The sequence below is a fragment of the Saccopteryx bilineata genome, chromosome 8 (genome assembly GCF_036850765.1).
Source record: "Saccopteryx bilineata isolate mSacBil1 chromosome 8, mSacBil1_pri_phased_curated, whole genome shotgun sequence".
In the NCBI taxonomy this organism is placed as follows: Eukaryota; Metazoa; Chordata; class Mammalia; order Chiroptera; family Emballonuridae; genus Saccopteryx; species Saccopteryx bilineata.
Window position 1 is genome coordinate 8,012,627 of NC_089497.1, and position 25,596 is coordinate 8,038,222.

Here is a 25,596-nt window from a genome sequence, read left to right on the forward strand (position 1 = left end):
TAAATATAATACGAAGTGCTGAAGACTTCAGGAATGTCACCAATTAGTCTTGGGCCAAGGTCTATCCATTCTCTTCTTTAAATTCTCTTCAAGTTTGAAAGAGTGTAATTGCTGCCTTTGTACAGACAGAAGCTGTGACAGAGTTGTTTTCTTGCCAGATAGGTGAGAGGAAAGGGGAAATTTAGAGATCTTATGAGAGAATTTGGAGTTCTCTGTGGTGAGTTTCACTTCATATTTTTTTTATAAAAGTTTTACCACAGAGTTGGAGTAGACTGTGGGGTTGGGTGTTGATCAAGAATCTTTCAATTACTTGGCTTGGGTTTCTGAAATAAAATTCCATAACCCACTGGACATTTTTAAGCACGAAGCAATGGGATGCCTGATGAGTTTAGTTGAATCTACCCAACGGTGACACAGTTTGAAAAATATGCGTTTGACTCAAATTGATTTTTGGAAATATAGATACTGGATTTCATTAATGTAATGGAGCACAATTTAAACATACCATATTTCCCCATGTATAAGACACACCGTTTTTTTGAAAAATTCAAGGTCTAAAAATTGGGTGCATCTTATACAGGGGTTGTAGCATTTCATTTTTTTTTTAAATCTTTTTTTTTTCTTTTTCTGAAGCTGGAAACGGGAGAGACAGACAGACTCCCGCATGACTGGGATCCACCCGGCACGCCCACCAGGGGTGACACTCTGCCCACCAGGGGGCGATACTCTGCCCCTCTGGGCGTCGCTCTGCCGCGACCAGAGCCACTCTAGCGCCTGGGGCAGAGGCCAAGGAGCCATTGGGCGCTTCTCCTATGTGCCCTGGCCAGGAATCGAACCAGGGTGCCCCGCATGCCAGGCCGACGCTCTACCGCTGAGCCAACCGGCCAGGTGTAGCATTTCAAATGCCATAGATGGAGCTGAGGACGAGGCAATAGAGGAAGACAGTGATTCGTCATCAGACACAGATGAGGACAAGCTCATGGATGGGAGTTGTGACAGTGATGAGGAGTTGTATGAGTTTTATGATAAATAAAACTTGAGTTCAATAAGTTTATGTAATATATTTTTTTTCAAATTTCTGGCCCCCAAATTAAGGTGCATCTTATACATGGGGAAATATAGTATATGCTTTTTTTTTTTTTTTTTGTATTATTCTGAAGTTAGAAGCAGTCATAGGCAGTCAGACTCCCGCATGCGCCCGACTGGGATCCACCTGGCATACCCACCAGGGAGCGATGCTCTGCCCATCTGGGGCGTTGCTCCGTTGAGGCCGGAGCCATTCTAGCTCCTTAGGTGGAGGCCATGGAGCCATCCTCAGCGCCCGGGCCAACTTTGCTCCAGTGGAGCCTTGGCTGCGGGAGAGGAAGAGAGAGATAGAAAGGAGAGGGGGAGGGTGGAGAAGCAGATGGGCGCTTCTCCTCCTAGCCAGAAATTGAACCCAGGACTTCCTACCGCTAAGCCAACTGGCCAGGGCCACAGTATATGCTTTTGTTTGCTTCAGTAGAGAATAACAACAAGCAAACATTTATTTTTATTTTTTAAGTAGAGGGATTTGACCTACATAATTAAATGTAAATTTCCCAACAGGTTTCAAATCCATTATCTCAGGCGTCCCCAAACTACGGCCCGCGGGCCGCATGCAGCCCCCTGAGGCCATTTATTTGGCCCCCAGCCACACTTCCGGAAGGGGCATCTCTTTCATTGGTGGTCAGTGAGAGGAGCACTGTATGTGGCAGTCCTCCAACGGTCTGAGGGACAGTGAACTGGCCCCCTGTGTAAAAAGTTTGGGGGCCCCTGAAGGTTTGGAATAGTTTCAGTTCAAACAAGGGAAACGCTGTACGAGGTAATTTCATAATGTGAACACTGAAAACTCAAACATTTCAAAATGCCCAAGTGTGAGAAACTTTCAAAAGAGGAACTCAAATAGTGTCCATTTCTAAAGTTAAGGAAGCTTACTCTCTTTCAAATGTGGTAGGTTTCAAAATGTTTCATCATAGTAACATTCAACAGGTCACTCATAATTGTGTGTTCATGTGCTTACCATGTATCAGTTGTCCTCCTCCTTTGTTCTCCTCTTCTCCTGGGGGAGGTCTCTTGCCCTTGATAGTCTGGTGTCTCTGAGCCGCTGCCCCTCACAGCAGATGTGAGCATTTGCTTAGGAGTTAGAGCTCCTGGGTGCAGTTCTTTATTCTAACTCTTACTTTTCCTGTGACCCTGGGCGAGTTATTTACACTCTCCATGAAACCACTGACTCCTCTTTATATGAAAATAAATGATAGTATCAGCTTTATTGTGTTATAAAGGGAATAAAGTGGGTGAACATTCACCAAGTGTGGAGGAGGATGCCTGTGACATTTGTTAGTATGGTTTTTTTTATATTTAGTGAGAGGAGGGGAGGCAGAGACAGACTTCCACATGCGCCCCGACCAGGATCCACTCGGCAAGCCCTTGAGGGGGCAATGTTCTGCCCATCTGGCTCCTTACTCCATTGCTCAGCAATGGAGCTCTTCTTAGCGCCTGAGGCAGAGGCCATGGAGCCATCCTCAGTGCTTGGGACCAACTCACTCCAATCAAGCCATAGCTTCAGGAGAGGAAGAGACAGAAAGAGAGAGAGAAAAAGAAAGAGAGAGAAATATGAGAGGGGGAGGGGTGGAGAAGCAGATGAGCGCTTCTTCTGTGTACTCTGACTGGGAATCGAACCCGGGACATGTGTACACAGGGCCAACACTCTACCACTGACCCAACTGGCCAGGGCTTGTTTTGTTTTTTTTTCTTTTTTTGTTTTTTTTTTAAGATTTTATTTATTGATTTTACAGAGAAAAGAGAGAGAGGTTGGGATTACAAGAATTACAGTTGCTTTACTTTAGTTCATTGCTTGCTTGTTGCATGTGCCTTGACCGGGCAAGCCCAGGGTTTCAAACTAGTGGCCTCAGCATTCCAGGACCATGCTCTGTCCACTGCGCCACCACAGGCCAGGCTGTCAGCACGCTTTCTGTTCAGTGAAATGGAAAGGAAAGTGGGACATTGTGTAGAACTGCTGGAATATCTCATGAAAGACAAGGGAAGAAGCAAAGATGCTGAGCGAAGGGCCCAGAACCGAGGTGCCTGCCAAATGGGATGAAACGAAACATTTAAAATCCTGTTGGGCTCCAAGGAAATAATAGTAAAAAATTGTACCATTACACCAGCTGTGCTGTTCTATGTGACATATGATCTTTCTTAATTCCTACAACAGTACTCAGAGGTGGGTCTCGTTCTACAGACAAGAAAATAGAAGTGCAGAAGTTAAGCAGTTGGCTCCAAATCAAGCAGCCTGGACCCCCTGCAAATATTCCCACCCAGTCTGGGTTCCCCAGCCCGTACTCAGAACCTGCCTCCCTCTCCTGACTGTTGGAAGGCGCACAGATAAGTTGAATGTGAAATCATTTGCCAAATTCTGGAGCTTTTGAGCTGGGTATAACCAACTGATGAGTGAGGTGCCTTAAAGTGAGGTGCCAGGGTGAAAACAGAAACTGGTTCAAAGCAGTATGATCAGGAAAGAGTTGAAGATATAACAGAAGTTAGGAGTCTGCAGAATGGGAATAAGCTACTTTTATCATTGGTAGTCTCCTTCGGGATTTTCCTTTGGATCAGAGATCGCAGTCTAAAGGTTCCTGTCGATGTGGTAACCAGTCCCATATAAATAATTGTGAGACGATGAGGAAGTGTTTGCTTTCATTCGGAATGCAAGTCCGAAGGGGAACTCCTGCACTCACAGAAGAGCCTGTTACTTCCCGTCAGAGTATACCATGGTACTTTCTCAGGTTAGATGAAATAGTTTTAAAAATTCCACACTGGATTGACCACGAGTGGTAATAATAAACTTAAGTTATGCAATTTAATATCAAATGTAGCGATCTGTGCCTATTATTAAATTCAACATTATAAAGTCTATACATCTAACTAGGAGCAGGGAATCAATTCACAATATCTGAAACATATTTGCGTGAATATCCAGTTACATATTTTTATTGCAAAAGTTTAAAGAATTCAAATACAGGCATGCATGTAGTAGGAATTGAAGTTAATCCTCCTCACGTGTAAATAACAGCGGCGAGGAAGTATATGTATTTACACTTATTGATATTGGGTCTTTATTTCACTTCATGTTGGTGAAGGATGACTTCTCTCATTTTTAAAAGATGTTAAACTGTGTAGTTATCACAGTTTAGCTGTTACTGGTGGGCATCTTTCCCCCATTCTTTTCTCATTAAAAACAGTACTAGAGAGCACGCACACGTCCATATGTTTTTGTGTGTTTGTTCCGACATATTTATAGTAAGTTTCCTAGCAGTGGAATGCTGGATCAAAAACTACGCATCAAGTGTAGAATGCTAATTTCAGATAGCTTTCCAGAAAGATTGTGCCAGTTTACGGCCTCACTGAATGGAATTCCACAACACCGCTATTAAACATCTTTTAAATCAATTCTAAACGTATAGGTGCCAAAAAGCCATGTCATTTAAGAATATATTGATTTGCTTATTAGTGGTATATAGCTTTTTATATTTTTATTGTCTATTTGTATTTCTCCCGAAAATTTATTTTTCAAGCCCCTTTTTCATGTCTTAAGAAGTTGGGCTGTTTCTTATATATATACACTTTTTAAAAAAGATTTTATTTATTGGTTTTTAGAAGGGGGGAGAAAGGGGGGAGGGGGATAGGAAGTGGAAGCATCAACTGTTAGTTGCTTCTCGTATGTGCGTTGACCGGGCAAGCACGGGGTTACGAACAGGTGACCTCAGCATTCCAAGTCGATGCTTTATCCGCTGTGTCACCACAGGTCAAGCATCTCTCTCTTTCCTTACTGACTCGTAAGTGTATTTCCACTGTTCGGTTCCCATTGTCGTCATTGTGCCCCCAGTGAGGGCAGGACCGGCAGCCACGGCCACCTGGGTCAGCCCCTAGAGCCCGCCCTTGTTTGCAGTGCAGAGCTGCTGACCCAGCCTCATGCGTGAAGACTGGGCATTGCACTGTGTGAGGGGTTTCCTCCCATTTGTAAAGTTCTCGCCCAGGGCTTGTCAGTCTTCTCTTCTAAAGCACCGGTTCGTGAGCATTTAGGTTTTGCGACCCTATCCTCTCCAGCTCAACTCCGCACTCAATAACCCAGTCGCTGCTGCAGGGAACTGGCCAGACATAAAACCCGGCTGGGCGCGGCTGTGTCCTCATAAGCCTCGTTATGGACATGGAAACTTGAATTTCATATCACTTGAATGCAACACGAGCTTTTTGACTCTTGATTTTTATCCCCGCAAACATTTGGAAGTGTGAAAGCCGTTCTTAGGCCACAGACAGCGGGCTCGACCCGGCGGGCAGGCTACGGGTGCCGCCCCTGCCTTAGACTGCTTCCGAGAGAGCCCCTGGGAGACACCGCTGGTCACTAGCATCGCAGGACTGCAGGCCACGAGGGCGGGTGCCGCCCCTGCCTTAGACTGCTTCCGAGAGAGCCCCTGGGAGACACCGCTGGTCACCAGCATCGCAGGACTGCGGGCCACGAGGGCGGGTGCCACCCCTGCCTTAGACTGCTTCCGAGAGAGCCCCTGGGAGACACCGCTGGTCACCAGCATCGCAGGACTGCGGGCCACGAGGGCGGGTGCCGCCCCTGCCTTAGACTGCTTCCGAGAGAGCCCCTGGGAGACACCGCCCGCTGGTCACCAGCATCGCAGGACTGCAGGCCACGAGGGCGGGTGCCACCCCTGCCTTAGTCTGCTTCCGAGAGAGCCCCTGGGAGACACCGCCCGCTTGTCACCAGCATCGCAGGACTGCGGGCCACGAGGGCGGGTGCCGCCCCTGCCTTAGACTGCTTCCGAGAGGGCCCCTGGGAGACACCGCCCGTCACCAGCACCGCAGGACTGTGGGCCACGAGGGCTGTGGCAACGGTCCATTGTGTCTGTCTCATTTCTGAACTTGATGACTTCTGGGTGCAGTCTACAAAACTTCGCTTACTTTTTGTTTTTTTAAGTTATTGTGAAATGTGGGATGTATTGTGTATATTAAAATTTCTGAGCTGGAGATAGTGACGTGCTCTGTGTATAGTGCACACTCCATAGTTACTGATCTCTCAGTCTGTCTGGAGCGGGTTCAGTTTGATATTTGATACAGGAGTACATCCTGTCTAACGTCTTTGAAAAAGAATTTCCGATAAAGTGTGATTTAGAGTTCAATTAAACTTTTTATATTATATATAAAAACATAAGTAGTTTCAAACACTTTAGTTTTTTTTGTTTGTTTGTTTTTGGTTTTTGGTTTTTTTGCAAAAGTACCATCATACCATTAGCGTTCCTGGTTTCCCTTCCCTTGTGAAAGTTGTCATCTCAGTGAATAAGTTTAGGTCAGAAGGAAAGATGATTCGGGTCAGTCTTTGCCCACCCTGCGGTCTCTCCGCAGGCACTGCATGCGGTCCTGGCACTGGGGTGGGTTCGGCTTTAACCCACTCTTGACCCCGACTTGGGTGGATGGAGGGGTGGATCGGGCAGATACGTGAGCTCTCATTTCTCTTCCGGGTCAGAGGCCCTCGTGTTCTTACAGAACATACACACGTGTGTACGTGCCATCAGAGCAAACCGCCTTGGTCTGCGTGGCCCAGACAGCTGCTGCCCCAGCGGGACGCGGGCACTCGTGTGTTGTGACCCTGTCTGGGTGCGTCTCTGCTGACACCCCGTGCTCACCGGCAGCAGTGCCGGAGGAGGAAGTGAAGCTGCTGGAGACCAGACCCATGGAGAGAGTTAAATGAATTTGGTTTTGTACTGAAATTCAGCTCCGCAGAAGTCACGGAGGGCTTGGATGCGATCCATTATTATCCAAGTTCAGTGGACTTCTTTCTGCGGCTGCTCGCCCTCTCTTACTCTCTCCGAGTACAGACAGCCCCCGGGATCCCTGCCTTCCGCTTGAGCATCACCTCTGAGGGGCAGAGACCAGATACATGAGGTCAGACTCACAGTGTGTCGTGTATACTGCTTATACAGAAAATAGTAGAATCAGTCACTTGTTTGGAATCAGACATTTTAAGTCTGACCTGTTTTGTTTTGTTTTTATTTACATATGATCTAATTGATGTGAGATGTCACCTTCAGAAGAGACTTTCCCCTTGGCTTGGCCTGTGGTGGCGCAGTGGATAAAGCGTTGACCTGGAACGCTGAGGTCGCCAGTTCGAATCCCTGGGCTTGCCCGGTCAAGGCACACATAAGGAGCAACTACTATGAAATGATGCTCCCTGCTCCTCCCTTCCCTGTTCCTGTCTCTCCTCTCTCTCTAAAGAAATCAATAAATAAAATCCTAAAAAAAGAGAGAGAGAGAGAGAGAGAGAGAGAGAGAGAGACTTTTCCCAATATTGTGTCATAAAACAAGCAGTGTGTTGGCAGCTTTTCTTTCTTAAATGGGTCTGGTATTTGATGTGGGGTAGACAGGGGTGAGTCATGGTCTCCAATGTCTTTGAATAAAAGATTTCCAACAAAGTATGATTTAGCATTTAATGTAGAGTTTGTTATATACACAAATAACAAACAGGTAAGTCCAAACATTTTAATCACTTTCCTATCGGTAGCTATGCTGTGCAAATGCGTAATTATATTTAATGTTTTTCTCACCATGGGAAATGGTATTCACCCAAGTTGCATGTAGTTTCTAGAAGCTAGCTGATAAAAGGAAGTCAGTGATGGTGTTGTGTTTACTAGAGTTGTCAAAATATTAGTAAAACTGATTTCTCTAGTGTTAAGGCAGTGTGTTTGTTTGTACTAGATTGTCAGAAAAATAACCCTTCTATTTCAATAGCTTCATTTGCTCTTCTACACTTTGTATGGAAAAGGTAGTTTTTAAACCTGTATATTAATGAACAGTAAAAAAAAGAACTCAGTCCACTCTGTTACCATTTCAGTTAGTATAAATCCTTTAGGTCTTTGCTAATAAGTAAAAGTTAGTAGTTACTATTCTTTGTGTGTACCCTGTACTTAAATTTTTATAATGATTATCATAATAAGTCAGCATTTGGTTAGGGGTCTAGGATTCTATGCATTTTAGTAAGTATCATTTTTGGTCAGGAGACTTAATAAGACTTATCATCCTTCTGTTGATTATATATCATAGATTGATTATAACATTGTGATCAATAATGTATTTTTAAAAATTACAGTAGGTATTACTATATTGTTACCCATTTTGCCAAAATTCTAATTAACGAATTCTTGAATTCTGTTTAGTTTTTTGCACGCCACATGGTGATTGGATACAGTTTGGTTTTTCTCCACAGCTACATGTTAGTTCCTTTTTCTACATTTTACGATAGCTTTTGGTACTGGAAGAGTAAGTGAAAATCACTTCTGTAGTCTTCTGTTGGTTCAAGAGTCACTGTTACTAACTCAGCTTTTTAGTCAGTACTAGTATTTTCACATAGTGTTTTTCCTCTTAGGAGTTCCAAATACTAATAGATAGAATACGACTTCAGTTGTTTACATCGGAGTCTCTTCACTTGGGTCGCCTCCATCCTGCCCTTTCTTCCTGTTCTCGTGGGGCGCAGATGTGGCAGAGTTGGGGCACCTCAGCATACTCATCAAGGAATTTTTGAAGGACGTGCAAAGGAAGAAGTAGATGAACGGATCGAGGCAGGCGTTTAAGGACGTCAGCCAGAGCGTGCTCTCCTTCACGTAGAACAGGGTGTTCTCGGCCGAACAGTCGAAGACGTCCCGGGTCTGGCTGAGGGTGTAGGGAATCCGGGCGAAGTGGAAGGGGACAAAGCAAATAAAAAACACAGCGATGATGATGAAGACTTTGACGTTCACCTTCTTCCTGGGGACTTTGCCTGCACCCCTGGTTCTTACATACGACCTGTAGAGTTCTTTCGTAATGAGCGTGTAACATACAATGACAATTAAAAAATTAATCCAGAAAATGACTTGACAGATATAGTTGACAATCTCATGCCAGACCAAACCAAACTCTGATTTGAGGAAAGAGCACTTCTTCACATTCTTGTCCTTGGGCCTCTTGTTGGTGAGAATCATGTTAGGCAAAGAGAGCAAGAACATGAACGCCCAGAGGACCGCAGAGAGGATCTTAGCCCCCAGGAGGTTGCCGGGGCTGGAGGTTTTAAACGGCCTGGTGGTCTTCTGGTAGCGGTCGACCGTGATCAGTCCCAGGAAGGAGATGCTGATGTACATGGTGAAGTAAAAGACGACGGAGGTCACCTGGCACACGAAAGCCCGCAGGGGGCCCGTGCCCAGCTTGGCGTCGCTGAGGATTTTGAATGGGAAAGTCAGGATCATGAGAAGGTCGGAAATGACCGTGTTCTTCAGAAAGATAATGAAGTTGGATTTGCTGCGGATTTGGAAGAAAATCCTCATCGCCAGGCTGTTTGTGATGAGTCCAATGAAAAACAGGACCGTGTAGAGAAGCGGGAAGAGGACCTGGGTGATCTTGTAATCCCGGGTGCACGGGCTGCTGCTGCTGTTGCCCGAGGAGGTGAGGTTGTCCATGGCTGCCTTTCTCCTCTGATGCCTGTGGGGGCGAGTCGGGGAGGAGGGTTATATTTGGTCCCAGATTCGCTCTTACCTCCGTGTCTAACTTGTTAGAGAGCCTTCTTTAAAAACCAGGGTTTCTGATCATCTGAGTGGCAACCAGTAAGAATACAGAAAACTGTACCTTATAATTATTTCATCGGGCAGATACTCTGTCTGCAGCTAAGTATAAAATGGTCAGCATTACATGAAGGGAGTGCTTTGTATTTCTGACTTGTTGGCTATTTGCCTCTCATAGAGCATTTCTGATCCTAGACACGAACACACGTACGTGTATTTCTGTACAAAAGAAAGAAGGACGTGGGCGGTGGGGGGGGGGGACTGCTTGGCTCCGCGCCAGCCTCATCTTCATGCCTTCTACCTTTTTTTGCTTCTATCCACTTTTTTCTACGCCATCCCTATTCCTGGACTTCCTTTACTCTAGTGGCGCCATCAAAGGGTTCTAAGGAGAAATGACTGATAATTGCCCATTTGAATTAAATAAGTAAAGTACAGAATCAGAAAGAAAATTTCCTGTTATAATTGAAGGCTATGTCTGCCTCTGTATTTCATTCGAAAGTCAGCCCCACAGGCACACGTTCTTTAGTCCAAATATAATGATGAAGGACCAGAACCACGTCCCAGTCTGATTCCACAGGTTATTGTACCCAACAGGCAGTTAGGAAACAAGCAAGCAGACACGCACGCACACACACGCACACACACACACACGCACGCGCACACACACACACAACTGATAGTTAACTTGTATATATTCTACGGCATCTAAGTTCTGAAATTTAAAGTGCAATTTGTAATACTTGCATTTCATTAAAGACAGTGGAATTGACTTCATAAAATAGCATTCCTAAATATAATACACAGTGATGTTAAAGTACAAATATCTAAAAAGTTTTCTAAAAGCTTCCATGTAAAAGACTTCCATAACACAAATAAAGGGAGAACTAAATCCTCCCAAGTCAACCGAATTATTATTTTTTTCTCCATCCTTTAATTACAGAAAGTAAAACAATTAAGATTCATGTTGGCACAATGGTAGCTTCAGTTTTCAACTTCTCTTTACTTCTGACCTGTTTAACCTAAAACAGACAAACCGGAAACAGGGTTTAATTGATGCAGGATCACCGGTGGTAACTGTCCTTGCTACTGTTACTTGCTCTTGGTTGTATATTCTTTAATGGTTTTTAAAATTCTCCTTTTGGGAATACTCATTTTGCATAGACTGTAGCTTATTTAACAAGTATTCTTGATATTATTGAGAATTTCAGCTCTCCCTCTATTTAAATCTCATTTTACACTCAAGGTAAAATACCTAAGTCCATTTCTATTATATTTCAGTGCTCTGCATAAAATTTTTAAATGAAGTTAATGGTTATCTCTAACACCATTATTGCGGCTTTTATTTTCATTTCTATCCCAAATAAGCACTTGCATTGATATGGTTATTAAGGATTTCTAATTTTAAGAAAACTTGAAAAAATTTCCGTAGACATCATAGTGTTCATATGTATATTCGTCAAGGACATCTGATCTAAGGTTACCTGGTTATTCTGTTGATGCTGGAGGATGTGAGTGTTTCCTGTGAGTGGTAGTTAATTCTGCCTGCAGACGGGCCTCTGGTGTTTTCCTTTTTAATGTCTTAGCTCAGCCGTTAAGACTCTTTACGGTGGAGAAGTTGCTGAGTGTCCGTCAGGCAAATCTTGAGGGTTCTAGAGAGAAACAGAGCAAAAGAGGAAGAGAGGACTTGGCCATCAGAAATTACCTTTACACGCTGCAGACTCGAAGCTCTGCAGACTCTGGGTTTCCGCTCGGCCACTTTTATGACTTCTGCTTTTATTTTTTTGGTAAATGCGGGGCAGGTTGGGTAAAAAGTCATCTTTTAAAAAGCAATTTAAAATCTTGTGGCTTTTTACTGAAACCTGCCATATAGTTGATGCTGGATGAGTTCTTTGGGGTATTTCCCACGCAAAAGATAAATCAGCCCTCTGAAGTCGGCTTTCTGGAGAAAGTCGCAAGCTTTCTTAAGTGGTTGTTTACCTGTAAACCTAATGTCCTGAACCCCGGGTCATACATTACGCTTTAACACGTAATTATATTAACTCCAAATGTGTGCTTGTTAGGGAGGGTAAGTCTTTTGTTCTTTGTGGGGTTTTTTCTGGTTAATAATGTCATTATTTTAAATCTGTATTTGATCAGCTTTTTCTAGGCGAAACAGCTTCCTCCCGTCATAAATCCTAAGATTCCAAAATTACATTAGAAAGAAAACCAGTTGTATTCTTTGCCAGAGTATTATCTCAAGTGTCCTTTATACTCTCTTTGAACAGAATTTACAGAGAACAAGATTTTTTTTTCTTTCAACATAGCTTTTGGTTTTGGGGAAATATATCATTAAATTCAGGGATTCTGAAATCACTCTTATCTTAATACAAATATTGTGTGTGTGCATGTGCATGGACACAGATATTTCTATCTGCTCTCTGTTGCCAGAGAACCATTTGGGTTGGATCTGTGCCTTTGTCATAGACACGTTGCAGCTATTTCTTTCCTCTGAGAGACGTGTGCGTCTCTCTGCGTTTGTTGATCTTCAGCGATGGCTCTCCAAGCGCAGAGCAGCGGGGACGCCTCACCTGGGACGTCGTGGGAAATGCACGTTCTTGAGCACCCAACCAGCCCTGAGGAGGCAGAAACCCTGGGTGCACCCTCCTCTGTACTGTAGTTTAATGAGACGTCCATGTGCTCCTCGTGCACGCTGACGTTTGAGGAGCGCCGATTTAAACTGACGGAGGAGTTTTGTTGGCATTAAGAATTTGAAACCAAGCTGTGAATTTGAGTTACATTATTCAGAAATGTCAGTTAATGATCCTGATTTGTTTGTTAGTCATCCAGAGGCATCAGTTTGATATTAAACTCTTGGAAAAGTAGGTTTTAGGTTATTTTTATTTTAAAATTTGACTCTTGCAATAAACAAATCTTAACTTATTTGTTGATTTGGAGACACAAAATTATACTTCGACAGAACTCTTCTGCTGTGTACACTTCAGAATAAGACCAGCCAGTGTTTGATTTCTTAGTTGTCATGAATCAGCTCATTTTACAATCTCAGCTACTCTCGGAAGTAGATGCTCTATTGTGTCTGTTCTCTGGATGAGCGAGGCTGAGAGTTAGAGACCCAGTTCCGACCCACGCTGTCTGGTCCAGAGCCTGCATTTGTAATTACTGTGCGCTATTGCGAAGTGTTCCCCACCTCACAGTCTCCACGCCACCCACCCTACTGCCCAGACTGAGGCCAGGGAGTGAGAGCGAGTGCCGGGAGCGGCACGGCCACGCTTCTCTCTGGAACACAGGAGTCGTACCGGCCTCTATAGCAAACTGTAAACCCTAAAGGATGTCTATGAATTATTTCTAAGGTCTAGAGATGAGACAAGACTAGTGAGGAAAAAACCATCACTGTTTTCAACAAATTGTGTTGTAATTACAGGAGCACTAATTCAGGATACTTAAATCATATACTTGATTGAGAATTTATATTTCCAAATTCCTAGAGGGCTATGAATAGGGATTTGAAGGGTACAGTAAAGACTCCAGGTCTTGATCTAAATGAACTTTTTCTTTCCTCTGGTTTCAACTCAACTGCACCTGTCGGTGAAACTTCTCTGATAACAAACATTTTCTTGTTGGAAGATGACTGACTGCCAATTAATTACCCATTGAGATCACTGTGACCATGAAAGTGACTAAAATCTGTTAAGTCAGAATTGTCTCAGGTTATAGAATTATATTGTCCTATGAATAGAACTAGAGTAAGTTGTGCACTTACTTATTACTCTCATTAATAAACAACAATACATGAAGTTTGTAATTGTATGTATTACTTTTGGGACCAGGAGGAGGTTCTATTGATTTGGTTATTTTCAATGACTGGGATGACTTAGAATAATAAACTTATACCCCAGAATTTTTACATGCAAGTGATTTAATTGATTTTTTGTTTTGCCAAGTTTGCCAAAGGTTGTCTGCATATCTGAAAACATTTGCTTGAATGAGATTACTCTGAAGCCAGAGGCCCGTGTCCTGACATGGTAGAACTCTGTGGACCCTTCAGAACCAGGTTGTGGCAGGAGGGGGGATGGAGAGGTCACTAAACCATCTGATTGCCTCTCAGGCTATTTCAGTTTTAACACGGTTTGTAAATGTGGTCATTTTGACCTTCCTGAATGATTTGATTGAATACCTCTATTTTAAGTTTACTAATGTCACCTGGCTTGGCTTTTCCTGTTAGAGGATAGGAATTTAGGTTAGATAAAAGATGAATTCCTGAAGTCAGGAGTCTCAGACATTGGGGTTTAGTAGAAGAGGGTGCTAATTCTGCCGATCCAATTATATGTCTACTCTGGTCTTGAGTGTTTTTGCTTGAAAACAGAGGACCTAGTATTACCCAGTTAAACATCTTCACATCAGCTATGCTCCTAGGATGCACTGAGTTTGTTGGATAAAGGCCTCATTTTAACCATACCGTGGACTGTAAGTTATTTTAGAATGAAGATTTCCTATACAAATCAAAGGGGCTTCCTATTTTTTTTGTAAGTGAGACAGACTCATGCATGTGCCCTGACTGGGATCCACCCAGCAACCCTTGCCTGTGGCCACTGCTTTAATCAACCAAGCTATTTTTAGTGCCTGAAACTGATGCTTGGGCTAACTGGGCCATCCTCGGTGCCAGGGTCCTGCACTCAAACTAGTTCTCTGTGTGCCCTGACTAGGAATCGATTCTAGGATGTCCATACGCTGGGCTGATGATCTATCCATTTAGAAAACCATCCAGGGCCTCTTAATTTCTTGACTTAAAGAAACATTCACTCCAGTTCAGGTGACATTACTAATGAGAAGAAGCTACTCTTTTCTGTTCCTGCAACTCAGCCTCCCTGTATAAGCGTACACCTGTTCCTCCACCCAGCCCCAGGCTTGTGACATGCTATTTTTATTTGAAATTATTTTATTCTAAACAGAATAGTATAGTATGTTGAAGAATTCAGCTACAAAAATATTGTTTGAAAGATACTTTTAATAGTTCTTTATGGATGAACTAAAATAAAAACCTTATGGAAATTTATTTTTTTTTTTTAAAAAGTGGCTTTTACTACTTTTTTGAAGATGATGTAGACTGGGTTTGCATTTAAATACTTAAACAAATTAAAGAGTGTAGGGGAGGTTGGAATGCTTTATTTTATTGCATCAGAAAGATCACTGCGTCGACATCGATTGTTAGCATTTGGGAAGAAAGAAAGTGCATTCAGAGGGCGTTCCTAACTCTCTTTGAGAAGAACATTAAATTATTCATTTTAAAATTCTACGACTGTTAGGTCACTGTGGAAATGTCAGGAAACATGAAGAAGGAGGGCACTTAGCCCTGAGGACCTAGTCACCATGATTACATCCTTGTGAACACACACATTTTAGCAACCTTTCTAATCACTTATTTTGCACTAGAGCTTAGCCAGAAGGCCGGGCCGTGAGCTAATCACTCATATTAAAGAAGTAAGGGTGGTTCAGAGCTGACTTGAAGTTCATTAACTTCAGTTCCTTCTAAGGGTTTTTGGATCCAGAGACCTATCTTAATTTCTGTGGTGTACAGGCCTTCCAGGGTTTGGGCACACACCCTCCTAGTTCCTTACCAATGAAGTCTTTGTGATGTTCGTTATCTGGAGATAGAAAGGAATTGATCTGGAGATTTCCGGAACTCGGTGTACAGGGGAGATGGACTGTTCTACACAGGACAGCAGTGGGCTGACCGTGCACGGGTGACTACACATCTGTGGCTGTCCAGTGGAGTCTTTCTCAGCTAAACAAATGGGTCCTTCAAGGAATAAATAATAGAATAATTCTTTGGTACTGATCTCCAATCATTAATATTACTTACAACTATGCATTTGAGGGTGTTTTAATTCCCGGTCAAAAGAGTGGATACCTTTGGGAATATGTGGTCTATTTTATTAGGTTGCTTTAATTCTCACGTAATACAAATGGCGACCTGAAAACTTGTACATTTTCTACAGAAAACTGGCATAAACCACCCTCGTAGGCCAGCGATTTTCAGCCTTTTCCATTTCACGGCACATATAAACTACTAACATTCTGCAGCACACTGGAAAATGTATTTTTTGCTGATCTGACCAAAATAAAATAATAGGTACAGTTTTGATTCATTCACCCTGGATGGCTATTGTTGTTTTGGCTGTTGTGATTTTTTTTTTTTTTTGACAATCTAAGGGAAAAGAGATCCATGCCCCTGACTAAACAGTCAGGTATTGCATGTTTTAAAGCAGGGGTCTCAAACTCGTGGCCCGCCGAACAATTTTGTGCGGCCCGCAGACTAATCCACGAAGTTCAAAATATTTTGGATAAAATTAAGTAAGCCTAGGGGCCTACTTGTATTTTTCATTTCTCTAGCATCCTAGCTAGATATTAGCTTAGTTAACAGCAGTTGTGATGCGAACTACAGTTTCTGGTCGTTTTGTGACACTGAGTAAACTGCATGTACGATTGTGCTTGTACTGATTTTTTTTGTTTTCAACTGCAGTGAGAAAAGTGTTGCGTAACAGTTTGCCTTTTGTAGACCTAGTGCAGCCCGCCGAACGGCTGTGATCTTGCTCTGCGGCCCACATGCTGAGTTGAGTTTGAGACCCCTGTTTTAAAGTCTTCTGGCACCCCGCTTGAAAATTGCTGCCATAGGCTACTGATGAGGAGTCGCTTGTAGAAGTCTTTGTCTCTCCATTTCGGAGACCGGTAGGAAAGAGCAGTTGTGGTTTTCCCAGCCCTGTGAACGACCTGCAGCCAGGGCGGCCTTCGCTCCGTGCAGACTCACCCATGTCCAGCTAGGTACACGCTGCTCTTGCTCCCAGCCCTGTGAGCGACCAGCAGCCAGGGCGGCCTTCGCTCCGTGCAGACTCACCCATGTCCAGCTGGGTACACGCTGCTCTTGCTCCCAGCCCTGTGAGCGACCAGCAGCCAGGGCGGTCTTCGCTCCGTGCAGACTCACCCATGTCCAGCTGGGTACACGCTGCTCTTGCTCCCAGCCCTGTGAGCGACCAGCAGCCAGGGCGGTCTTCGCTCCGTGCAGACTCACCCATGTCCAGCTGGGTACACGCTGCTCTTGCTTCTTCAGTTCCAACCCCGTCCCAACGCAGGCCTTGGCTTCTGGCTCGGCTCCCTGAACTGATACGATGCAGGCTTCATAACTGATACGGGGCCCGTGAACTGATACGATGCAGGCTTCATAACTGATACGGGGCCCGTGAACTGATACGATGCAGGCTTCATAACTGATACGGGGCCCGTGAACTGATACGATGCAGGCTTCTCCCCGGCCCTCACGTCTGCACCTTCAGATTTCCCTGTATTTTTTTTTATCAATTTCCCTTGTTTTCCCTGGGGTTAAGTAGAAAGAGGTGCCAGTCTTTCTTTCCAAGTTAATCCAGACAAGAGACTGTTGTGTTGTTTTATCAGTTAATCAGTCATCCGCCCTGCAATCCGGATTTCCTCTATGGAGACTCTACATGGGACATAGCTTGGAAACAAGAGGTCGCCGCCCATGATCCCAAGACAAATTTGTCTTTCCTCGCAAGCTGGCGTTCCTCCTGCCCAGTTACTAGAAACCGGCTGACTCGTTTCACCATCTGCTCTGACTTCAGCTCCCCATTTCCTGCTCTCTGCCCCACTGCTGGAGAGAAACTTCTCTTTTGAGGTTCACACAGTTCTGTTTTGTTTTTGAAATAAACAAATCAGAGAGGCCACACCCATTGTTCCGTCTCTAACTGCATTTGATACTGTTGATTACTGCCATTGTTGTGTGGCCTCCCTGACTTATCTTATTAATTAGGGAAAGTGCACGTGCATCTGGTGATGGCTGACTTGTCCTCTGCACTGTCTCATCCCTCTTTCCCCCCTCCAAGAGAGTGTGGGGGTTCACACCCTCCCAGTCACACGTTGCTCTTATCTCTAGGGTGGTCACTTGTTTAAAGTGGTCATTAGTCTCCATGCCAACCGCCCACTCTGCCTGCCCCGCAGACCCCTCTCATAGAGGCGAGTCCCGGAGCTCCCTGCCCTGGACCGGCTCTTCTCCCAGCATGCTGTGCTGCTGCTCCTCCTGAAGTCCAGTCAGATGAGCATCCACTCAGATGTGTGATTCTTTCTGATCTTTCTCAGGCACCTCTTGATTTTGCACCTTAGTTTTTATTCCCACCACTAAGATCCGGTTTACACCCTGCAGCTCTCTCGCTCTGTCTCTGCCCCTCATTTCTCCTCTTTAGTTTTTTTTGTTTGTTTGTTTTTTGTATTTTTCTGAAGCTGGAAACGGGGAGAGACAGTCAGACTCCCACATGCGCCCGACCGGGATCCACCCGGCACACCCACCAGGGGCGATGCTCTGCCCACCAGGGGGCGATGCTCTGCCCCTCCGGGGCGTCGCTCTGCCGTGACCAGAGCCACTCTAGCGCCTGGGGCAGAGGCCAAGGAGCCATCCCCAGCCCCCGGGCCATCTTTGCTCCAGTGGAGCCTTGGCTGCGGGAGGGGAAGAGAGAGACAGAGAGGAAGGAGGGGGGGGGGATGGAGAAGCAAACGGGCGCTTCTCCTATGTGCCCTGGCCGGGAATCGAACCCGGGTCCCCCGCACGCCAGGCCGACGCTCTACCGCTGAGCCAACTGGCCAGGGCTCTCCTCTTTAGTTTTTGTCAGCCCTTTACCAGCCTAAGTTTCCTACAAAACTAGTTTTTTGTTTGTTTTTTTTTTGTCTTCATTCTATCCTGATCTTATAGTCATGGTGTTCTTCCATTAGTGCACTTACTTACTCATTATTTTGTATTTTAATTAATATTCAGTGCCCATTAAGAATATAAGTGTGAGGCCCTGGCTGGGTAGCTCAGTTGGTTAGAGCAGTGGTCCCCAACCCCTGGGCCGCAGACCGGTACCGGTCCGTGAGCCATTTGGTACCGGTCCTCAGAGAAAGAATAAATAACTTAACATTATTTCCGTTTTATTTATATTTAAGTCTGAACAATGTTTTATTTTTTAAAAATGACCAGATTAAAAAAAAATGACCAGATTCTCTCTGTTACATCCAAGACTCACTCTTGACGCTTGTCTCGGTCATGTGATACATTTATCTGTCCCACCCTAAAGGCCGGTCCGTGAAAACATTTTCTGACATTAAACTGGCCCATGGCCCAAAAAAGGTTGGGGACCCCTGGGTTACAGCGTCGCCCCAATACGCCAAGCCTGCAGGTTTGATCCCTGGTCAGGGCACATACAGGAAGCGACCAATAAATTCATGAATAAGTGGAACAGCACATCAGTGTCTCTCTTGCCTCTCTCCCCCTCCTCTTCCTCTCCGTCTCTCTCTCCCTGTCCCTCCCTCCCTTCCTCGCTCTCTCTGAAATCAATCAACAAAATAATTTAGAAAGGATATAAATGTGAATACAGGAGACTGGGGTTCTCCCTCACAAACTAGACAGCCTAGCGGGGAAGGCAGACTTTAAACAAACACCTAGAAAATAAGGGACTGATCCTGTGATAAATGTTCCACACTTCCTGCCGCCCCGACCCCCGCCTTCCCCGTGGTGAAGCCCTCACTAGAGCGGGGTGCAGAGTGAGGGGTCTGAGGGCGCGGCCACTTACAGCCCGTCCACCAGGGACACCACGGCTGCAAGAGAGGGCTGCAGGTGGCAGGAGGAAGGAAGAGCCCCCGCGTGTTTGGGGGATGTGGAGCAACGGGGCGCAGTGCGAGTGTGGGTGTGTGGGAGAGAGAAGTGGGGGTGTAGGGACAGGAACGGGTGGCCGCAGGCGCTGTCCACTGTGCCACAGAGTGTTCCACGTTCTCCACCTCAGTTCCTCTCGCGGAAACAGACAGGGTGGGAGCTCTTAGGTCATTTTTCCAAGGGTGACTCTGAGGCTCAGAAAGGCTCCTGGTCCAGGGCCCTGGAGCCGGGCTGAGAACAGTCCCAGCTCTCTGACCCCGGGCTTGGGCTGCGGCTGGAGCCCCAGCCCCCGTGCGTGTAAGGGGCGCAGGGATCTTTGCAGGGCACCCGCTCTCACCGTCTGCGGAGGCTTCCAGCACTGCAGAGGCTTAGCCTTTGACCCGGGTCTGCACCCCTCGAGGTCAAGGAGCCGCCTACCACCCGACATTGTCCTCGGGCTCGCGCGCCTTGTCTTGCCGTAAGCAGGTAGATGCTCTAGGAAGCCAATGTTCGGTAACTCTGCTGACACCTCCCCATTGCGCCTCCCTCAGAAGTTTACATTGGAACCCTTTGACAATGGATGACAGGTCCCTTCACCATGCCAGGGCACAGGACTGGCACCACCTGGTTACGAACAGGTTGCTCGGTGCCCTCCTGTTGCGTTTACAAGGTTCACCTGTGCACACCACACCAGACAAAAAGGTGTGTCAACAATGCTGTGTGACAGCAAAAACCGGAAACTGACAGGAAGCTCGGTCATTCATATGTGCAGCCAGGGGTAGGGGTCCCTACCTGTGTTGACTTTACGCTGTGGTTTGGACAAAAGTCTTTGGAACAGTGGATAGTCAGAATATACTAAGTAGCAATAGCTTCTAGGGATATAATAGAAAAGGAACCAGCACACAGAGAAGAGGGGCCTTGAATGCATGTCTGTGAGAGAGACAGAATGACAGAAAGAGACGAGAGGAATGTGACAGGCAGAGAACAGGTTATTACTCCAAGACCCCAGCGGCCAAAGGCTACTTTGTGCAGCGTGCACATGGGGGACCCTCCAAATTAAACACTGCGCTTCTCCCAGAGGCCAGGATCCCGGCCTTTTTCGCAGCCACTACTCCCTGGGACCACAACATCATTTGTGTTTTCTGAGAGATGTTCCTCTCTCGTGCGGGCTCTTTAGGGTCCGCGGCTGTTCAGGAAGGGCAGCACCTCGCACGGGCAAATGTGGAGACACAATAAGAAAAGAAAATGGACCGAAATATGGAGCTGGGAGTTAGTCCCAGAGAAACGGAAGAGTGGGAGATCCGAGAGAGAACCTGAGATGGACAAATCAGGAGCAGACGGAAGAGGGAACACGCCCTGGACTGTGGAATAACACACGGTGGCTCAGGAATGCGTTCAGCAGTGCGTACTGGTTGCTGCTTTGCTGTGTCTAAATACTTTCCCTTCCCATGTGGGGGGAATCCTGCTGAGCGCACCGTCTGTGGGCAGGGGTGGGGGCTGGCCCAGAAGAGGAAGGTCGTGTCAGACAGAACGGCGGTGCGTTTCCAGCCCCTCACCTCACCTCGAGGGAGACCCGCGCGCTACATTATTTTGTTTAGAAACACGTTGGATGTAAATGGAGCATTTTTATAAAAGTACTTGAGGATCCTAGGAAGATTATTTTTTTTATCTAAATATGAAATATTTAATGATGCCATGTACAGAAAACCAAACTGACTAAGAAGTGACATTTTCCTTAAGGGGAGAGCACAGCTAGATAGTGCATAACATCATGTGCAGTTAGCCCCCGTGCTAACATCTTTCACAATGAGAAGTTTTCCGACAGTCGGCACTTACTCTGTAGGGTTCGCCCACGTCAGCTGCTTCTAGTGAGACTTCAGGTCTGATGACACGGCTGACACGTTGTTTTCACTTTAGCAGGTTCCAAACTGGAAAAACCAGGTGTCGCCAGCGGAGGTGGAGGTGGAGGTGAATGGGAAGGCGGGCGGGGTGTGCCACCCCCTCCAGGCGGCCGGGCGGTGCTGTGGTCAGCGCCCTTGACGGACAGCAGACACGGCCCTCTCCCTGCCACCAAGGGTTTCAACGTGCATTTTCTGTTTTCCAGGACGAATCTTCAAGTCATGAATGTAACCAGCGCACAATCCTTCTCTACGGCGTGGGCAAGGAGCGCGACGAAGCCAGGCATCAGCTCAAGAAGATTACCAAAGATATTCTGAAAATCCTCAACAAGAAGAGCACCGCGGAGACGGGGGGTAAAGAGCCAGAGCGCGTCCTCCCATGGTGCTGCCGTGTCTTCCCTCCCAGCGCAGCCTTTATCACATGGGGACAGGGCGCTGTCCCCGGCCGTTTCCCCTTCTGGATGACTGTCACATTGAAATATGAATAAGCACTTTGAGAGCTTCAGGCCACGGTTCCATTTATAGTCATCCTTGCATTAAAATAGCACACAGTTCTAGAGATAGGTCTGGGTAGCTTTTATTTTCTATTCTTTTATTTTTTTATACTTCCCAAATTTTCCCCAGCAGTCTAACATGAAGTATTGAAGATCATGAGTTGGAAACCCCTTATTCTGGAAGAGGTTCCCTTCTTCTTTACCTCCCTTTTTCACGTTTGCACTTTGCTGGAGGACCTCATGTTGGCATGAGGATTGAACATCGTGCCAGCGTCTGTCGTTGGCGATGCTTGTTCACATTACCCGGGGGGACCATGTCGTAGGTCACGGTGGCCACCCAGGCCACATGATTTCAGGCAGAGAAGAAGAGCGGGTCTTTGCTGTACAATGCCTTCTCTACGTGGAGTGAGTGCTCTTTCCCTGGTTCTCGACATAGTTGGTACAGTGAAGCCAGGCCTTCTTATTAGGTCACCACATTGCATAATTGAAATTTCGTAATTATCCACTTCACATTTGCCTAATTACTCTTTTCAAGATTTGTTTACTTTATTAAGCAGTCATATGATTCAAACTATGATATCATTATATATACACCACCACCACCAGCGATGTTTTATTTCTCTAGTACTTGCATTATATCAAGGAGGAGAAGTTTGCACCTTCCCTCTGCACACACCACACTTCCTGTGCACGGGGTCGGCCCCTCTAGGAAGCCCACTTTGTTGTTCAGTGCACACTAAACACTCCGGTAGGAACCTCCCCGCAGGGGCCCGGTAGGCCTTCACCGGATGGATTACTGGGTGAATTGCTAGATCTTCCCCGCAGGAAAGCAGAGATAGAACCTGTGCGGACAGCCCCCCTCCTCTGTCCGTAGAGGGGCGCAGGTGGCAAGGCGCAAGGGCAACAGGCTTCGCTCTGATGTGATGTGTGGGTGTGTGCAGGGCAGGTTAATCCTGAGAGCACACACAGTAGAAAAGTCACCTCCCTGTGGTTTGCATCACATACCCTAACTCCCTCCTGCTGCAAGTTAAGGACCTCACAGGCCACCAGCGCCCTGCGGGAGGCCTCCGGAGTCCTGAGAGGGAGATGAAACCCTGCTGCTGTTGGCCTGTTGTTACCTGAGCCTGGGGAGGACGGAGCTGCTCTGGGGAAAGCGGTCGCCCCGTCCTCTGCAGTGGGTCTCATGTAGACGCCCTGCAAGGAGAGAGCAGAAACGGTTGGACTCACTTCTTGTATTCTTGAAAAGAGGGTGGACACACTCTCCTCTAAAAGGTTCAGTAATAACAGTTTTTTAACTCTAAATTAATTTTAGAGAGTCTTTCAGGTCTCGTGGAATTGATGGTTTTCAGAGACTGAGAGTTGCAAAGAGGAAGGAAGCAATACGACGACTTTTCTGTTGAGCCGACTTCCTTCCTGCACAAGGTGTTTCCAGGGCCAGACCAGAGTCTGTGCTATCTTTGTCAGTCTCTAAATAGGCACGTCTTGCTCATGAACTCACAAAACTGTGGTTCCATGCTGCATTTTGAGGTATCAGTAATAGAAACACCTCTGTCAAGAGGCATCTTCAGAGGGGGCTTTTGTCTTTCCCTCATTTTAGATAAAATTCCTCAACCAGAAATATTTTAATCTGGGGATGGAGTTGGCTTGCCTTCTGATAGTCTACATGTAGTCTCTACTTAAAACCTAGTGTGCTCACCTTAGCTGGCTAACTATCCTTCAGATTAATGGAAACTTGCCCCCTCTTGTTGCCAAAAATGAGGACTGGTAAGGCAGGAAAACAGAGCTTGTGGAAGCATGTGTGTGATTTCTGGCTCCATATAAAAATATTTTTTTGTGTGTATGTGTCTGTATTTTTCTGAAGTGAGAAACAGGGAGGCAGAGAGACAGACTCCCGCATGCATCTGACCTGGATCCACTCAGCATGCCCACTAGTGGGCAATGTTCTGCCCATCTGGGGTGTTGCTCCATTGCAGCGGAAGCCATTCTAGCACATGAGGTGGAGCCCATGGAGCCATCCTCAGTGCCCGGGGCCAACTTTGCTCCAATGGAGCCTTGGCTGCGGGAGAGGAAGAGAGAGACAGAGAGAAAGGAGAGGGGGAAGGGTGGAGAAGCAGGTGGGTGCTTCTCCTGTGTGCCCTGGCTGTAAGTCGAACCTGGGACTGGCACACACTGGGCCAACACTCTGCCACTGAGCCAACCAGCCAGGGCAAAAATATGATTTTGAGGAACTCGTTAAAGGTGTTCTCATAGCAACCAATCTTACCGAGGAGTATTTATAACCTAAAGCTTATACGACATTTCCTATTCTACATTTACATCTTTGGTTTTCAATGGCATGTCTTTTGGAAATATTCCTGAAGTTTATGAAAGTAGAAGGCCAAAACATCTCGGATTTAAAGATTTCAAAAAAATTTTAAAAAGCACAAGCAAAATTAAGCAACTAAAGAATAATATGTATTATGAAAGCAAATTAACATAAACAGATGAGGAAAATTATGATTATTGTTATTCACCTATCATTAAAGTATTCCATTAAGAACCACCTCTTATTTTTATATTTTTCTTTGAAAGTAAATATAAATTGCCAGGAATCAATTGCATCTTTTTTATAAGAGATTTTAAGAAGTTAGTTATATGTAAGTAAATAGAGCCTATTAGCATAAACAAACACACCAAAAAAGATGCATTTGTGAGTTCTCATGAGGAATCTACTTCCTCATATCTGTTATTTTTGTTTGTGTTTTTACTTTGGTCCTAGGAAGGACTAAATAATTATGTTAGCTTCTGTTTTGAAGCACATTGTACTCAGGGCTGTTGATATAAGCTCTTAGCCTCGGATCAGCGATGTTATTATTAGTAAATGGAAATTTGAAAACCTAGATATTTTAAATATGCTCATGACATGTGAGCAGCTATATTGAAGGCAAAAGTCCACGCTTAATTTTTAACTTTTAGAATATATATTGAAAAATAAGTAGGTTTGATGAACTTAGTTCCCGTTCTTTGTGTTATCCTTGGTGTTATTGGATAAAAGTGGTACAGTCTTGTATCTTATGTTGCTCAACATCTTTGATTCTGATTGACTCTGGTCTCTAGGTCACTGTAGTTTGTTTTTTTAGGAAATGAAGACAGCACAGCCTGGGTTTTTTAGGGGGGAGGGGGTGGTGGTGAGGGCTTCAACTATAATTGCTTATTGTTGAAAGAGAAGTATCCTTTCTTCTAATGTTACTTTTTAACACCATTACATTTGGCATTAACAAAATCTTTTTGAGTTCAGGGAACTCTTTCTTGTATCTTTAATAGAGATGTGTAATAACCTCTTTGTTCTCTGAAATTAAACTTTTCCAAATAAGATGTGAGGGATTAGGCGAGAACATTCAAACAAACAAAAATAACCTCAGAGACGAGACAGTGTGGTGATGACCAGAGGGAAGGGGGGGCAGGTGGAAGGGGGGGGGCGTGAGTGGTACTGCTCTCGTCGCATCACCTTTGACCTCTTAGAATCGTGGTGCTGGAAATGGCCTTAGAGATCGTTTAATCCAGCCTTTCCTTTGTGTTTTTGATTTGTCTTTGTAAATACATGCATTAAGAAATATTTGAAAACAGGATCTAATAACTTTTGAATGTCCTTCTTTAAACTCTTTGGAAAAACAGGAGTCCCTCTGAGGTAGCAGTATTTCTAAAACAAATATTTTATTTATTTATTTTCAAACTTCTCCATTCTTAATTGATGTGTAGCACTTCCCCGTTAATGTGGGGCAGTTTCATTCTTTTCACCCCGGAAAAAGTTAGGAATCCTGTGGATTTCTTTTTTTCTTCTTTTCTTTTCTTTTTTTTTTTTACACATTAAATTGGGGAAAATAGGATAGTTAGTCTCCTGAGGATGCCGGTGAAGCTTCCTATTCCATCACAATGAGCCTGGGTGATTT

At 45.2% G+C, this 25,596-nt stretch overlaps 2 protein-coding genes across 4 annotated transcripts in view; one reads left to right on the forward strand and one right to left on the reverse strand.

Moving 5' to 3' along the window:
• MED12L (mediator complex subunit 12L) overlaps positions 1–25,596 on the forward strand; it is a 356,828-nt gene that overhangs the window by 249,634 nt on the left and 81,598 nt on the right. Inside the window, exon 17 of the mRNA XM_066241720.1 lies at positions 21,380–21,527. Within this exon, the coding sequence (XP_066097817.1) occupies positions 21,380–21,527 (148 nt within the window). The remainder of the gene's footprint in view (positions 1–21,379; positions 21,528–25,596) is intronic.
• Positions 7,495–25,596, reverse strand: part of P2RY12 (purinergic receptor P2Y12) — a 53,251-nt gene continuing 35,149 nt past the window's right edge. The window contains exons 2-4 of one of the 3 annotated variants that reach the window (XM_066241724.1): positions 22,786–22,861; positions 11,090–11,257; positions 7,495–9,528 (exon numbers count right to left, since the gene is read on the reverse strand). In XM_066241724.1, coding sequence (XP_066097821.1) covers positions 8,484–9,506 — 1,023 coding nt within the window. In that variant the 5' untranslated portion in view covers positions 9,507–9,528; positions 11,090–11,257; positions 22,786–22,861 and the 3' untranslated portion in view covers positions 7,495–8,483. Of the gene's footprint in view, positions 9,529–11,089; positions 11,258–21,111; positions 21,251–22,785; positions 22,862–25,596 lie in introns of those variants that run through there. The other 2 variants (XM_066241722.1, XM_066241723.1) reach the window with 2 other exon arrangements.